A 14,916-nucleotide genomic window follows, 5' to 3' on the forward strand; every position below is an offset into this window, starting at 1 on the left:
CTTTTCTTCCCAGGCTAATTGTTCTTGTGGAAAAATGATTGGTGGTCCATGTGTCACAGAAATGGTTTGTAAACTCTGTTAGTTCAAACTCTGCTGATCATTTAGTCATTTTCTGTCCCTGTATGAATATCAATGTAACTGACTGTCTTTCACATTCATAAACTGTGAAGACATTGTGCTGCTTCAGTGATTAACTTGTTGTGCGATGTATCACATATCAAAGTAAAGTAAAAAAATAAAACAACTTTATTTCTTAATGTTATTTTATTATATTAACTATATATGTTTAGCTTCTGTATTTTCTTCTAATGTAGCAACTAATTCTTTTAGTTTGAACCCTTTTACTTTATTTCACCTGCAAGTTGAAGACGTGTGTCTCCATCTGCTGGTGGTGCTCTCACATTGTACACACAGCTCTTTGGTCTTATTAATAACAGCAAAGAAACACAGCTGTTGTTTTATACAATGTAAATGATCTGATAATAATAAAGTGAGAATATTTTTAATATGTGCAATGTTTTTATGTATCTGATTAACTGAATCGAAAACATTGCATTTTCATCTGTGTTAATTAGAAAAAAACAAAGTTACAGAATTTGCCAGTTTATTAAGTACACCTTGTCAGTCTCAAAGGTAAAGTAAATAACTTTGGATTAACTTTTAATTAGTTTCAGAGCCTGAGAACCAGGCTGGAAAATACTGCTGGTCTTACACGACACAAAACTTTGTGTCATTATGTTAGACAGAGCTCGTTTTTCTACAGTAACTTGTCAGCACATACAGGGCACAATTGTATGAAAGTTTTTAATCTAAAAAGTTTATAATTTAAAATATAAAATAGAATAACAATACAGAAATAATATGGAAAACATTACGACGTAACCGGGCTCCGAAGGAGGAGCAGCCCCTGAATTTGGACACAGTCCAGCTCTGTAAAAACACAGGGATTTCCCTGGTTCAGTTCTCGGTAATCCGACGAGTCTCATGTTGGATCTCCGGCTTCTGTTTTCAAGGTCATCCACTTTCAGTTGGAATTCCTGACAGTTTAGTTCAATAACAAGTGGCCTCCCAACTTGTTAGTGAGGAAACCACTTCCTCAACTTTACTAATACGAGATTCTGCTGAGGTGAGGCTCTCGGAAAACACTCCGATTGCACCTGTCATTTCTTCATGTAAACTTTTCGCAGGTAAGTTGTAAAGTGCATTTTGAGCGACTGAATTGCATCCAGAACATTAGCCTCGGTCGGCTGACCGCTAGCGTTATCTTACTCCATCTTCTCGGTTTCACGGTCGTTCTTAGCATCGTCGAGTCCATCTTTTCTGGTTGTTTTCGGTTTATGATCGGCATAAATACAGCTTTTTGGTCTTATTAATGACAACAAAGAAACACAGCGGCTGTTTTATATGATTTAAATGATCTGATAGATGATAAAGTGAGTATATTTTTAATATGTAGGATGATTTTATTTATCTGATTGACTGAAGCGAGAACACCGCGTTTTCATGTTTGTTTATATGAAAAAAGAAAGTTAGTCAATTTATTCTGTGCACCGACAAACTGATACTGAAGTAAATCCTGCCTCAAGCATCAAAGCCTTTATGTTGGCACAACAATAGAAACATTGCTGCCTGGATTTTATCATTTGATTGCATTTTATTACAAGTCCATGTCTCTTCTACCCTAGCACAAAAGTGTGTTTGCAAATTAAACTCTGATCTGTGTTTTCATGTTGGCACGTCCATATTTCTGCAGTAAAAGTTGCCTGACTCTACCTTCTCTATTTCTTTTAGCAGTGTAAAATTCAAACCAACTTCCAGATAATCCAAACTGTTGTACAACACTGAGTTATATTCAGCAAATCTAAGGAGGATTTCCTGCTGGAAAACATGTCTGACAGCATACAAACAAAAAGGAGAAGAACAGATCCACAAACTGTCCTCTGTGACATGTGTGCAGAGGACAGGAAACCAGCAAAGAAGACGTGCATGAAGTGTGAGATCTCCATGTGTTTCCAGCACCTCCAGGCCCACCTGACCACACCTGTGTTACTGCAGACTCATCCTCTGACTGAACCCATGGCTTTATGTGGGAACACCAAATGTCCTCAGCACGGCAAGCTCCTGGAGTACTACTGCTTGGACGACATGACCTGTGTGTGTGTTTCCTGCACCACTGAGGACCAGCACCGCCTACACAATATGAAGACCTTCTCCACAGCCCACAAAGAGCTCCTGGAGAAGCTGAAAGCTGAGCAGCTGATCTTACAGGAGAAAACAGACGATGAGAATGTGAGTCTGGAAAAGTGGGAGAAGAGTGAAAGAGAGAAGCTGGGTCGCTGCAGTGTGCGTCTGATTGAGGCTGTGACTAAGCTGCGTGACATCTCTCTGACCAGCGTCCAGAGCTCGGTCTCTGCTCATATGGTGTCCCTGAAAACCAGCAAGAGCAGCCTGGAAGCAGCACAGAAGGAGAAGGACACCTTCACATTCCTGCAGATGTATTCTCAGGTGCATCAGGATGTGGAGAAGGCCAAAGCTGAGGATCTGAGAAAAGGGCTGGAGCCGGGCAGCCATCAGGACAAACTGGTTGAGGAGATGAGACAGAATGGGGAGAAGATGGTGAAGCAAGCGTCTCAGTTCTGGGGATCATTGCTGACTCTGGTTGATCCTGAACACCACCAGGAGCTTGTTCCCACTGGTTCAGACCTGATCTTTGAGCCACAGTCTCTGGGTCCTGGCATGTCGCTGTCCAAAGACAACAGGAAGGTTTTCCACAACAGCTGGCTGGGACAGTGCTGTGCAACTCTTCTAATCTGTAGTACCAAGAAAGCCAGCAGCTTTCAGAGGTGGGTGGTCAGTCTGCCCGAAGAGTCTGATTGGACGATTGGTTTATGTGATAAAAAGTGTGCAAAGAACTTGAAGGATGAACCTTTCTATGGACTGTGCTGGGAGGATAAGGAGCTCAGCTTTCACACAATGGAGAACGATGATGATTCTGATGCAGAGTTTAAAGAAGGAGAAAGTAACATGGCCAACACAGCAAAGCAACACATGGTGTCTTCTGAGTTAATTACAAACGAGGAGGAGAATGGTGATGAGGCCATGCTACAACTTAAAAAAGGTGGAGGTGTTGTGGAACTTTGATGTCTCCTCACTCTCCTTCTACAGCAGAACCAGACAGCACCAGAGGGAAGAAATAATAACTATGGAGATGAGCCTGAACAACAAGGAACTGACTCCATTTGTACGACTGGGAAAGGAAAATGTCCAAAACACGACCCAGAGGCAGGAATGGAAGTGCTCATGTGGGAAAGCTTACTACAGGGATGGTAATGGATACAGAAATAATGTGTCCCGCTTTTCTTCCCAGGCTAATTGTTCTTGTGGAAAAATGATTGGTGGTCCATGTGTCACAGAAATGGTTTGTAAACTCTGTTAGTTCAAACTCTGCTGATCATTTAGTCATTTTCTGTCCCTGTATGAATATCAATGTAACTGACTGTCTTTCACATTCATAAACTGTGAAGACATTGTGCTGCTTCAGTGATTAACTTGTTGTGCGATGTATCACATATCAAAGTAAAGTAAAAAAATAAAACAACTTTATTTCTTAATGTTATTTTATTATATTAACTATATATGTTTAGCTTCTGTATTTTCTTCTAATGTAGCAACTAATTCTTTTAGTTTGAACCCTTTTACTTTATTTCACCTGCAAGTTGAAGACGTGTGTCTCCATCTGCTGGTGGTGCTCTCACATTGTACACACAGCTCTTTGGTCTTATTAATAACAGCAAAGAAACACAGCTGTTGTTTTATACAATGTAAATGATCTGATAATAATAAAGTGAGAATATTTTTAATATGTGCAATGTTTTTATGTATCTGATTAACTGAATCGAAAACATTGCATTTTCATCTGTGTTAATTAGAAAAAAACAAAGTTACAGAATTTGCCAGTTTATTAAGTACACCTTGTCAGTCTCAAAGGTAAAGTAAATAACTTTGGATTAACTTTTAATTAGTTTCAGAGCCTGAGAACCAGGCTGGAAAATACTGCTGGTCTTACACGACACAAAACTTTGTGTCATTATGTTAGACAGAGCTCGTTTTTCTACAGTAACTTGTCAGCACATACAGGGCACAATTGTATGAAAGTTTTTAATCTAAAAAGTTTATAATTTAAAATATAAAATAGAATAACAATACAGAAATAATATGGAAAACATTACGACGTAACCGGGCTCCGAAGGAGGAGCAGCCCCTGAATTTGGACACAGTCCAGCTCTGTAAAAACACAGGGATTTCCCTGGTTCAGCTCTCGGTAATCCGACGAGTCTCATGTTGGATCTCCGGCTTCTGTTTTCAAGGTCATCCACTTTCAGTTGGAATTCCTGACAGTTTAGTTCAATAACAAGTGGCCTCCCAACTTGTTAGTGAGGAAACCACTTCCTCAACTTTACTAATACGAGATTCTGCTGAGGTGAGGCTCTCGGAAAACACTCCGATTGCACCTGTCATTTCTTCATGTAAACTTTTCGCAGGTAAGTTGTAAAGTGCATTTTGAGCGACTGAATTGCATCCAGAACATTAGCCTCGGTCGGCTGACCGCTAGCGTTATCTTACTCCATCTTCGGTTTCACGGTCGTTCTTAGCATCGTCGAGTCCATCTTTTCTGGTTGTTTTCGGTTTATGATCGGCATAAATACAGCTTTTTGGTCTTATTAATGACAACAAAGAAACACAGCGGCTGTTTTATATGATTTAAATGATCTGATAGATGATAAAGTGAGTATATTTTTAATATGTAGGATGATTTTATTTATCTGATTGACTGAAGCGAGAACACCGCGTTTTCATGTTTGTTTATATGAAAAAAGAAAGTTAGTCAATTTATTCTGTGCACCGACAAACTGATACTGAAGTAAATCCTGCCTCAAGCATCAAAGCCTTTATGTTGGCACAACAATAGAAACATTGCTGCCTGGATTTTATCATTTGATTGCATTTTATTACAAGTCCATGTCTCTTCTACCCTAGCACAAAAGTGTGTTTGCAAATTAAACTCTGATCTGTGTTTTCATGTTGGCACGTCCATATTTCTGCAGTAAAAGTTGCCTGACTCTACCTTCTCTATTTCTTTTAGCAGTGTAAAATTCAAACCAACTTCCAGATAATCCAAACTGTTGTACAACACTGAGTTATATTCAGCAAATCTAAGGAGGACTTCCTGCTGGAAAACATGTCTGACAGCATACAAACAAAAAGGAGAAGAACAGATCCACAAACTGTCCTCTGTGACATGTGTGCAGAGGACAGGAAACCAGCAAAGAAGACGTGCATGAAGTGTGAGATCTCCATGTGTGTCCAGCACCTCCAGGCACACCTGACCACACCTGTGTTACTGCAGACTCATCCTCTGACTGAACCCATGGATTTATGTGGGAACACCAAATGTTCTCAGCACGGCAAGCTCCTGGAGTACTACTGCTTGGACGACATGACCTGTGTGTGTGTTTCCTGCGCCATTGAGGACCAGCACCGCCTACACAATATGAAGACCTTCTCCACAGCCCACAAAGAGCTCCTGGAGAAGCTGAAAGCTGAGCAGCTGATCTTACAGGAGAAAACAGACGATGAGAATGTGAGTCTGGAAAAGTGGGAGAAGAGTGAAAGAGAGAAGCTGGGTGGCTGCAGTGTGCGTCTGATTGAGGCTGTGACTAAGCTGCGTGACATCTCTCTGACCAGCGTCCAGAGCTCGGTCTCTGCTCATATGGTGTCCCTGAAAACCAGCAAGAGCAGCCTGGAAGCAGCACAGAAGGAGAAGGACACCTTCAGATTCCTGCAGATGTATTCTCAGGTGCATCAGGATGTGGAGAAGGCCAAAGCTGAGGATCTGAGAAAAGGGCTGGAGCCGGGCAGCCATCGGGACAAACTGGTTGAGGAGATGAGACAGAATGGGGAGAAGATGGTGAAGCAAGCGTCTCAGTTCTGGGGATCATTGCTGACTCTGGTTGATCCTGAACACCACCAGGAGCTTGTTCCCACTGGTTCAGACCTGATCTTTGAGCCACAGTCTCTGGGTCCTGGCATGTCGCTGTCCAAAGACAACAGGAAGGTTTTCCACAACAGCTGGCTGGGACAGTGCTGTGTAACTCTTCTAATCTGTAGTACCAAGACAGCCAGCAGCTTTCAGAGGTGGGTGGTCAGTCTGTCCGAAGAGTCTGATTGGACGATTGGTTTATGTGATAAAAAGTGTGCAAAGAATTTGAAGGATGGAGCTGTGTATGGACTGATCTGGGAGGATAAGCAGCTCAGCAGCCTCACAACAAAGAGAAATGAAGGTTCTCAGTCATCCACTTCACAAGGTTTGAAGGTGCAAAATACTGGCACAGCCAGAATTGGGACCCAACTCGTGACAACCTCTTCATTAATCACATATCAGGGCGAGAACGGAGAAGAGCCTGTACCACAACCTGAAAAGGTGGAGGTGTTGTGGAACTTTACTGCCTCCACGCTGTCCTTCTTCAGCAGAACCGGACAGCACCAGAGAGAAGAAATAATCACAATGAAGCTTAAAGTAAGCATCAACAACTGCGTGACATCTCTCTGACCAGCGTCCAGAGCTCGGTCTCTGCTCGTATGGTGTCCCTGAAAACCAGCAAGAGCAGCCTGGAAGCAGCACAGAAGGAGAAGGACACCTTCACATTCCTGCAGATGTATTCTCAGGTGCATCAGGATGTGGAGAAGGCCAAAGCTGTGGATCTGAGAAAAGGGCTGGAGCCGGGCAGCCATCGGGACAAACTGGTTGAGGAGATGAGACAGAATGGGGAGAAGATGGTGAAGCAAGCGTCTCAGTTCTGGGGATCATTGCTGACTCTGGTTGATCCTGAACACCACCAGGAGCTTGTTCCCACTGGTTCAGACCTGATCTTTGAGCCACAGTCTCTGGGTCCTGGCATGTCGCTGTCCAAAGACAACAGGAAGGTTTTCCACAACAGCTGGCTGGGACAGTGCTGTGTAACTCTTCTAATCTGTAGTACCAAGACAGCCAGCAGCTTTCAGAGGTGGGTGGTCAGTCTGTCCGAAGAGTCTGATTGGACGATTGGTTTATGTGATAAAAAGTGTGCAAAGAACTTGAAGGATGGAGCTGTGTATGGACTGTGCTGGGAGGATAAGCAGCTCAGCAGCCTCACAACAAAGAGAAATGAAGGTTCTCAGTCATCCACTTCACAAGGTTTGAAGGTGCAAAATACTGGCACAGCCAGAATTGGGACCCAACTCGTGACAACCTCTTCATTAATCACATATCAGGGCGAGAACGGAGAAGAGCCTGTACCACAACCTGAAAAGGTGGAGGTGTTGTGGAACTTTACTGCCTCCACGCTGTCCTTCTTCAGCAGAACCAGACAGCACCAGAGAGAAGAAATAATCACAATGAAGCTTAAAGTAAGCATCAACAACTGGGACCTGGTCCCATTTGTCCAACTGGGAAAGCAAAATATCCACAGCACAACTCAGCAGCAGGACTGGAAGTGTTCATGTGGGAAAGGATACAACTGGAATTGTAACAGGTACCGGGACAATAGTTCTGGCTACTCCCACCAGTTTGTTTGTTCCTGTGGAAAAGCTCTTAGTGTCACAGAGGTGGTTTGTAAACTTTGCCAATCATAGCTCTGTTTTTTGTTTTTTTCACAAGAGGAATATAAATTTAAGTCACTGATGAATTCAGTGTGATGAATCTTTAGTGATGAATTTGTAAAATTTGAAGAGTAAACAAAATTCAAATCAAACATGAAATGCATATTCGCTTGCATGTTTTACAATTTTACTTATCTTTTGCATTTGGTTCCAATGTAGCAACAAAGTCTTTTAGTTTAAAGTTTTCTGCTTGATTTCAGCTGCAAGTTGAAGATGTTCGTCTCCATCTACTGTTGGTGCTCTCACACAGCTCTTTGGCCTCATTAATGAGAACAAAGAAACTTCTGTTTTTGATACACTGTAAATGATTTGATCAATAATGAATTAAGTTGATGTTCAGTTTGGAATGTTTTTGTTTAGTTAAAGTGTTGACAGTTTTATTTTTTTTTTTAAAATACATAATAAGAAAATAAAGGAACCCAGCAAGGGAACGTCATCCATAAGATATTATGGGAAATTAATAAATGCAATTAGTTGCATCTGATCACCTGTGTTGTTGTTCCTACAATATCATAAAAACTGTAACTGCTCAATCGTGATGTCTGAACTGTTCAGTTAACACAAGAGAACTCTCACTTGGCTAACAGAAAACCTAACTCAATAATGTTTGCTATATTGCATAAATTAACAAAGAAAACACTTGAAATGTTCACCATTAGTTCCAGAAAGAGGTTAGAATACAGAGTGATAAGTAATACATCGCTTTCATTTCCTGTGTACATACTATAAATGATCTAATCAGTAAGTCTGTCACGGACTGCGCTGGCTGGCGTTGGGATGAGGGGAAACAGGACTCAAATGCTGGACTTTGTGTGATGAAAACAGGGCGTTTATTTATTTCCTCTTCCTAGTGTTAGTGTGTCTCCGCTCCTCCCTGTCCCAGCACCCCGTGCTCGCTGCCCTCTCGTTCCCACAATCCTAGGAAAACACAGAGGCAGCCGTCAGAAACACCACAATTGTGGCAGACTAACCTTCACTAACTTGAATAACGTGAAGACACACAACAATCCAGCATCAGAGAGTTCCACCACTCACACACGCACACACACACACACACACACACACACACACACGCACAAGGACAACGAGGGACAGCAACATTAAATATTCAATTCAGTTTGAAGTTGTGGAATGTTTTTATTGACTGGATGAAATTTAACGTGAGTTTTTGAAATATAAAAACCAACCTTTTTTTTTCAACTTTACTCAAATACGACAAGGGGGAAAAAAAGAACAAGTTTACATACAAACAGTGTGAAATGGTGAAATGAACTGTGTGAAAGTAAATCCTGTTAAATGCTCTTCTTCTGAAGCTAACATGAAGGTTGTCTCTACAATAAATCCATTGAACTCCTCGCTTGTAAAAGGAAACACACACTAACTTTGGTTTGATCAGGAGCAGCTGAACCAGGTAAGACAAAAGTATAAATAGATTCAATAACATTTGTGGCTTTAGGTACAGATGCTGTTGCTCATGCAAACAACCACATCACCAACACCACCTGTTGGTTTTGATTCACACTGTTCTTGGATCTACTGTCAGCTGTGAAAAATGTGCACACTGATCAAGGAAATGCTGGGTGTAGGTACAGTAAGGACAGTATGGAGACCTTTGTTTTGGCTCGGTGCTGGGGTGGGATATTCCTGGGGCTGGTGTTAACCAAGGCTGTTATAGTGTGCAGAGCTCTGGTGCTCTTACCAACCTTGCAGTCGTAGCAGTGCTCTGTCCAAGGTGCTGATTTACTCCGATCTTCAGTGTAACAAGATTCATACGGGTCTCTTGAATATTCAGTTCATAGTCAAGCAAATCAGAGAAATACAGGAGGGTGGGAAAAATAATCCGCACAGGATACAAGAACCTTGGTGAGCTGCCGTGTCACATGGGACACACAGTTAGGTTCTGTCATGCGCCAAGGCGCGCGTACACCCAAAGGATCCAAAAGCAGACTCCAATGCGAGCAGAAAAAACGCTTTATTATCTTAACAAAAGGTGATCCGGGATAATCAAAGAAGAAAGCGAGGAACTGAAAAACCCGGGGAAATAAATGACGCGGGGAAGCCGAAATCGGGACCGTGGGAAGCTGCAACAGAAAGGGGAGAAAATTACTAGTGAGCCGGGAAAACAGGGAAACACAACAAGACGGGGTTTGAGTAGCTGGCTTACGATCGGAGTGGGACCGTGGGACTTGGGAAGAGAGTGTGAGAGTCCGTGGAAAGAGAATCCGAGGAGTCAGTGATGAGGACAGGTGATGCACTGGGTGGTCCATGCAAATAGGAGGACAGGCAGGTGGCAGATACAGCACGCCGGATCGAAATCTAGACACACAAAGGCAGAGTTAACGCATTTCAAATGATACATCCGTACAACGCTTTCGCGGGAGGCTAGTTACCACAGAGAGGTGATTAACGGACTGGCGTGGAGCATCCGCGGGGTTAAACAGTCCTGCAGGTAATCGCCCCGGATGGAAAGCAGGTGTGCCGGTGATGGTCCAGCCCGGGGGTGTGTCCACCAGGGCATCGCACACACACTCCTCAGACACAGGACCATGGACCATGACAGGTTCAATCTGGCCTGTGACTCCAAGCTGATCTATCATCCAAATAATTGCTCTCACTTTCAGTGCAAACTACTTGCGCCCACTATTGTCATCACATGCAAATGTTCAGAGCTTGAATGAGGTCAGTAATTTTTGTGCGAGCTAGCTGGTGAGGTTACCTATACTGCTCGGTGAAACTGGCGATTGTATCAGTAGAAGATTGTACGGGAATTGGTGCGTAAGTCTGCTATAAAAAGTGCTTCCTAATACTGCAGATGATCCAGCAAAATCTATCTGGTACTTAATGTGCTCTGTAGCATCCTCAGGTAGTGGATTTTCCAGGGCAACCTTGAGTCTGGCAAATTCTCTGGGCTCCCAAAGCAAAACATGACCAATACATTGGACAGCTGGTCGATACTCTGTCATTTTTCTTTAGAGATTGCTGCTATTGAGCTGGCTCAGATGTCTCTGAAGAATAGGTGTTTGACCACAACAGCAACAGAGGTGCAGTAAGTGGAGTGCAGGCATCAGTTCTTCTGTGCATATCCATCACCTGTTGTTGCAGCCTACAATTATCCTCCATCAAACCTCCTGGGAGGTGCAGGGGTACTTTGAAACAGGTGGTCTGTGTGATCAGGCAGACGTGAATATTGAGCTCCAGCTTCTTGTGGTGAATTCCAGTCTTTAGGAGTGAGCGGAGTCATCCTGGCATATCTCTCTGATAGTCTCTCCACACTGTGATAGGGCTGCTGTTGCTCTGATGAGTAATTTACATAGGGAGTTGAGCAGGAAGAGTGATGTGGCTCTGGTAGAGAAACAGCAGTCTCCAAGCAGGTGTCCGAGTATCTCTGCAGGGTCCGACGTCTGCTGGGCGCCTGCCCTTATGCTGATCTGGGAACATCTTTAGACAAATGCACAGTAAGCACGCTATCAAAATCTCAAGGACCAAATGTTGCAGAGGTTTTAAGGCAGGGGCGTCCAAACCTTTGTCACTGAGGGCCACATACATAAAAATATGGGGCCACTTACTAGAAATTAGGTATATAGCCTTAACTTTAGTGTATTAAAGTTAGAAAAATCACTTAAAAGTGGTCAAATATGTTATATTGTTGAATATGATTAAAGACAAAACTGCCTTCATCACATCTTTCTATGAATGGATCTTGATTCATTTATTCAGAAAAAGCTTTGGTAGCTCATTCTCAGAACAGCAGCCTCAGATTTCTTCTTAGACAGAAGATTTACAGCACAGAGAAAAACAATAAAGGGGAAAATGGGACGGGTACATTTCAAGCTTGTTATTTTAGTTATTAGGCTTAGAAACACGCCCATTAATGTTGGTTTGAAACCGTTATCAACATTAACAGACTGAACTGGACTTAATAACAGGAGTGCATATAATTTTAGTAAATTATTCTGGTGAGTATCAGCTGCGCTGGGTATGTAAATCGGGCCTAAAGTGCTCGTGCTCTCGTCCACTCCCCCCAAAACAATTAGCAGCTGTGCGGCGTCTGTGGCATCGGTGCTCTCATCGCATGCGATGGAGTAAAAATCAAAAGCACAGCTTTATCAGACAGTTGCAGTTTAATGTTGGCTGACGAGTCTTCAATGCGGTGCACAACTGTTTCTGGACATGCTGACGTTGCTGAAGTCCTGCACTTTTTCGGTGACTCTGAAAAAGGCTTGCCATGTCTTGCGATGAGTTGGGCGACCTCATAGCTGGCTATTGTAGCCTTTTCCTTGACCTTTTGAGCACAAAAAAAATACTGTTACTGTCCCTGTAGGAGAGCTACCCTTTGGTTTAATTTCTGCTCTCGCTCAGCACCAGTGTAGGATGCATAGGCCTGATGTTTGGTTTCATAATGACACCGTACATTATACTCTTTCATAACTGCCACACTTCCCCTTGAATTCTTTGAAGAAATAGTCACTCTCCCACCATGTCTGAAATTTTCTGCACTCACTTTCTACCTTTCGCTTCTTTGGTTCTGCCATGTTTATTAACTTGGGGTAAATTTCTTCTGTGACTGTCCTTTTTGGTGGAGCAACTGCCTTGATCAACAGTAGCTCCCCCTGGTGTTAAAACTAAGAAGTGCAATACACTCAAGCAAAAGTTGAAGTGCGGGCCATATGCTATTCTATTTATAAAATTACTTGCGGGCCAATTAAAAATGGACGCAGTTGGCCCGCGGGCCGTAGTTTGGACACCCCTGTTTTAAGGAGTAGATTTGCCAGATCATAATCAATGTGGCCACCAGGGGGCATCAGTTAGGATGCAAATCCATTATTGAAATAAAGTGCAAATAACACTTCTGCTCTTGTTTCTAAGTAGAGTGATGTGGTTCTCCTACAAGGAATAAATGACATAATGAACAGATTGCTGTCTGCTGCACAAGCATGCATTGTAACATATAATTAGACATGAACTTATCTCTCTACTGCTGATTTCTTGAACATAATACAAAGAAATAAATTCTTTATGGTATATAGTCCTTCCTTGCGATATATTTACACAGTACACCAACATTAAAAGTATTACCTATGCAGGTCATATACCCTTGAAGTTCAAACAACAAAAAAGTCCATACTTTTGCAGTCAGACTTGACTTGTTTTAGCAGTACAAAGTGCAATATATAAAATAACACCGGTTGCAAGGTGGTTAGCACTGTTGCTTAACAGCAAGAAGGGCCTGGGTTCCATTCCACTATCAGGCCAGGGGCTTTCTGTGGGGAGTTTGCATGTTCTCCCTGTGTTTGCATGAGTACTCTGGCGTCCTCCAACAGTCCAACAGATAGGTTAATTGGAAACTCTAAATTGCTTAAAGGTGTGAATGCTGGTCTATCTCTATGTGACAGACTGACGATCTTTTCAGGGTGCACCCTGTCTCTTGCCCTAAGACAGCTAGTAAAGGCCTCAGCGCCCCCAACGACCCTGAAAAGGACAACCGTAAGTGAATGGATAGAACACAATCAAAACTGTTGTACAGTGCTGTAGTGAGTGGATCATCAAAGAGCAGCAGAGTCAGAAGACTTGACAAAGAAACAAAAGATTTTATTTATTTAAAACCAACAAAAAAATGAAGAAATACAGAGGAAGCCCACATGTCCCACTTTCACAATTTTTAACATTTGTGGATCTACCTGAAGCTGGCAGCGTAAAATTTGTCTCAAAATCCAACATGGGCATATAACGTGATCTGTGTGTATCAGGAGATTTAAGGATTTGTTACCTGGAGAGGATGTTATCTGTAGTTTTTGTTTTTGAACAAGAAAATTATCTGATTCATGAAGCTGAAGCTGTATTATGTATAAATTACCAGTAAAAAAAAAAACAGTATTTACTCAGAGTTGGATGTACGCATTTATAAAATAGTTTTGTGTAGTGATGCCCAGATGAAGCCTCATGAAGCCTTGAAGGTCCAGCATATTCCACATAATAGTTGTCATTTTCTTCACAGTTTCATAGTTGTTCGTAACCTGTAGTCAGTTTAGCTGTAGTCTTCTGTTTTTCTCCTTAGTGTTCTTGTTGTTTGCCTTCATTCAGCCCTAATAAAGGATTGCTTTGATTTGCAAACCAGCTGCGTCTCCTGCAGTGTCTGCTCTTGGGTTCATTTAAAAAATACATAGCACACCCCACCGTGACAATGGATGTCTTGACACACCCTCCAAAAGCCTCAGCACAGTGTCCACCAGCATTAGTTTTATTTGTTTGAGAGGAAAAATTCTAGAGAGAGCAACAAGGATTTTATTGAACACTACTGATCATTTTAAACTTATCGAAACAGGACATACTGCTAAAAAAAAACAAAAAAACAAAACATGTATGAAAACATCCAGACGAATCCACAAACAGGAAACCAGCAAAGAAGACCTGTCAAACACATGATCAGATATAAATCATAAAAATCCTCTTGCTCTTCATAGTTTGTGCTGAAGTATCACTGACTTTTTTTTTTTTTTAAAACTAGAGTATCATAGCTGCAGACTCTGTGTGTTTAACACCCAAATATGGGCACACATTTTTATTGGCACTACATTAATAAATTATCAGTTCCAGAGAGAACTGCCTGGTTATTGTTAGATTTGTATTGTTGATTGTCATTTATGCTTAGAAATATTTACTTATATATGCTTAGAGTTTTGTAATTAGTTGTAGATTGGTAGAAGTTTTGATCCTTGATAGTCTGCAAACTTTGTGTGTATTAGACAGCACTTTGGGAGCATGAGAGGTCATACCGTGTCTTATTATTTTATGGTAGGATTAACGTAGTTGCGTCTGTTCTAGTCTAAGTGCTCTTTGTTTAGATGAACTGCAGGACTTCCTCACCGTGTTATCTAGGATGAACCATCTAGGGTGAGGGGGAGGCTACCCTCTTCCTGACCAAGAATGTTTGACCCTTTGATCAGCAGTCCACACACACACACACACACACACACACACACACACACACACACACACACACACACACACACACACACACACAGGCAAGGTACTCTTTGTTTGTATGTAGACGTCGTATGTTAATGAACCTATGCATATTCATGTAACCTCAATAAAAGGACAGTGTATGGGAGAACGGACGAGAGCTACTGGGGTCAAGCGAAGGAACGGCGTTTGTCCGGTTCTCTCCCGTGCACGAGTACCATGAAGAAGTTTGCCTACTTGTGTCTTGCTTAGCAG

The 14,916-nt window shown here is 42.2% G+C and overlaps 2 protein-coding genes across 2 annotated transcripts; both read left to right on the top strand.

Moving 5' to 3' along the window:
• Window positions 1-1,941: 1,941 nt before the first annotated feature.
• On the top strand, window positions 1,942-3,141 carry LOC308407894 (tripartite motif-containing protein 16-like; the record flags this gene model as incomplete). Its single annotated transcript, XM_080899841.1, has 1 exon — window positions 1,942-3,141. A coding segment is annotated over one exon (1,200 nt), but the record flags the coding sequence as incomplete, so codon positions are not given.
• Window positions 3,142-5,239: 2,098 nt separating this feature from the next.
• Window positions 5,240-6,610, top strand: LOC308407902 (tripartite motif-containing protein 16-like; the record flags this gene model as incomplete). Its single annotated transcript, XM_080899855.1, has 1 exon — window positions 5,240-6,610. The coding sequence occupies one exon, from the start codon at window positions 5,240-5,242 to the stop codon at window positions 6,608-6,610; it is 1,371 nt and encodes a 456-aa protein (XP_080755981.1).
• Window positions 6,611-14,916: the final 8,306 nt, after the last annotated feature.

The sequence above is a fragment of the Rhamphochromis sp. 'chilingali' genome, assembly GCF_963969265.1.
Source record: "Rhamphochromis sp. 'chilingali' genome assembly, chromosome: 1".
NCBI classification, from domain to species: Eukaryota; Metazoa; Chordata; class Actinopteri; order Cichliformes; family Cichlidae; genus Rhamphochromis; species Rhamphochromis sp. 'chilingali'.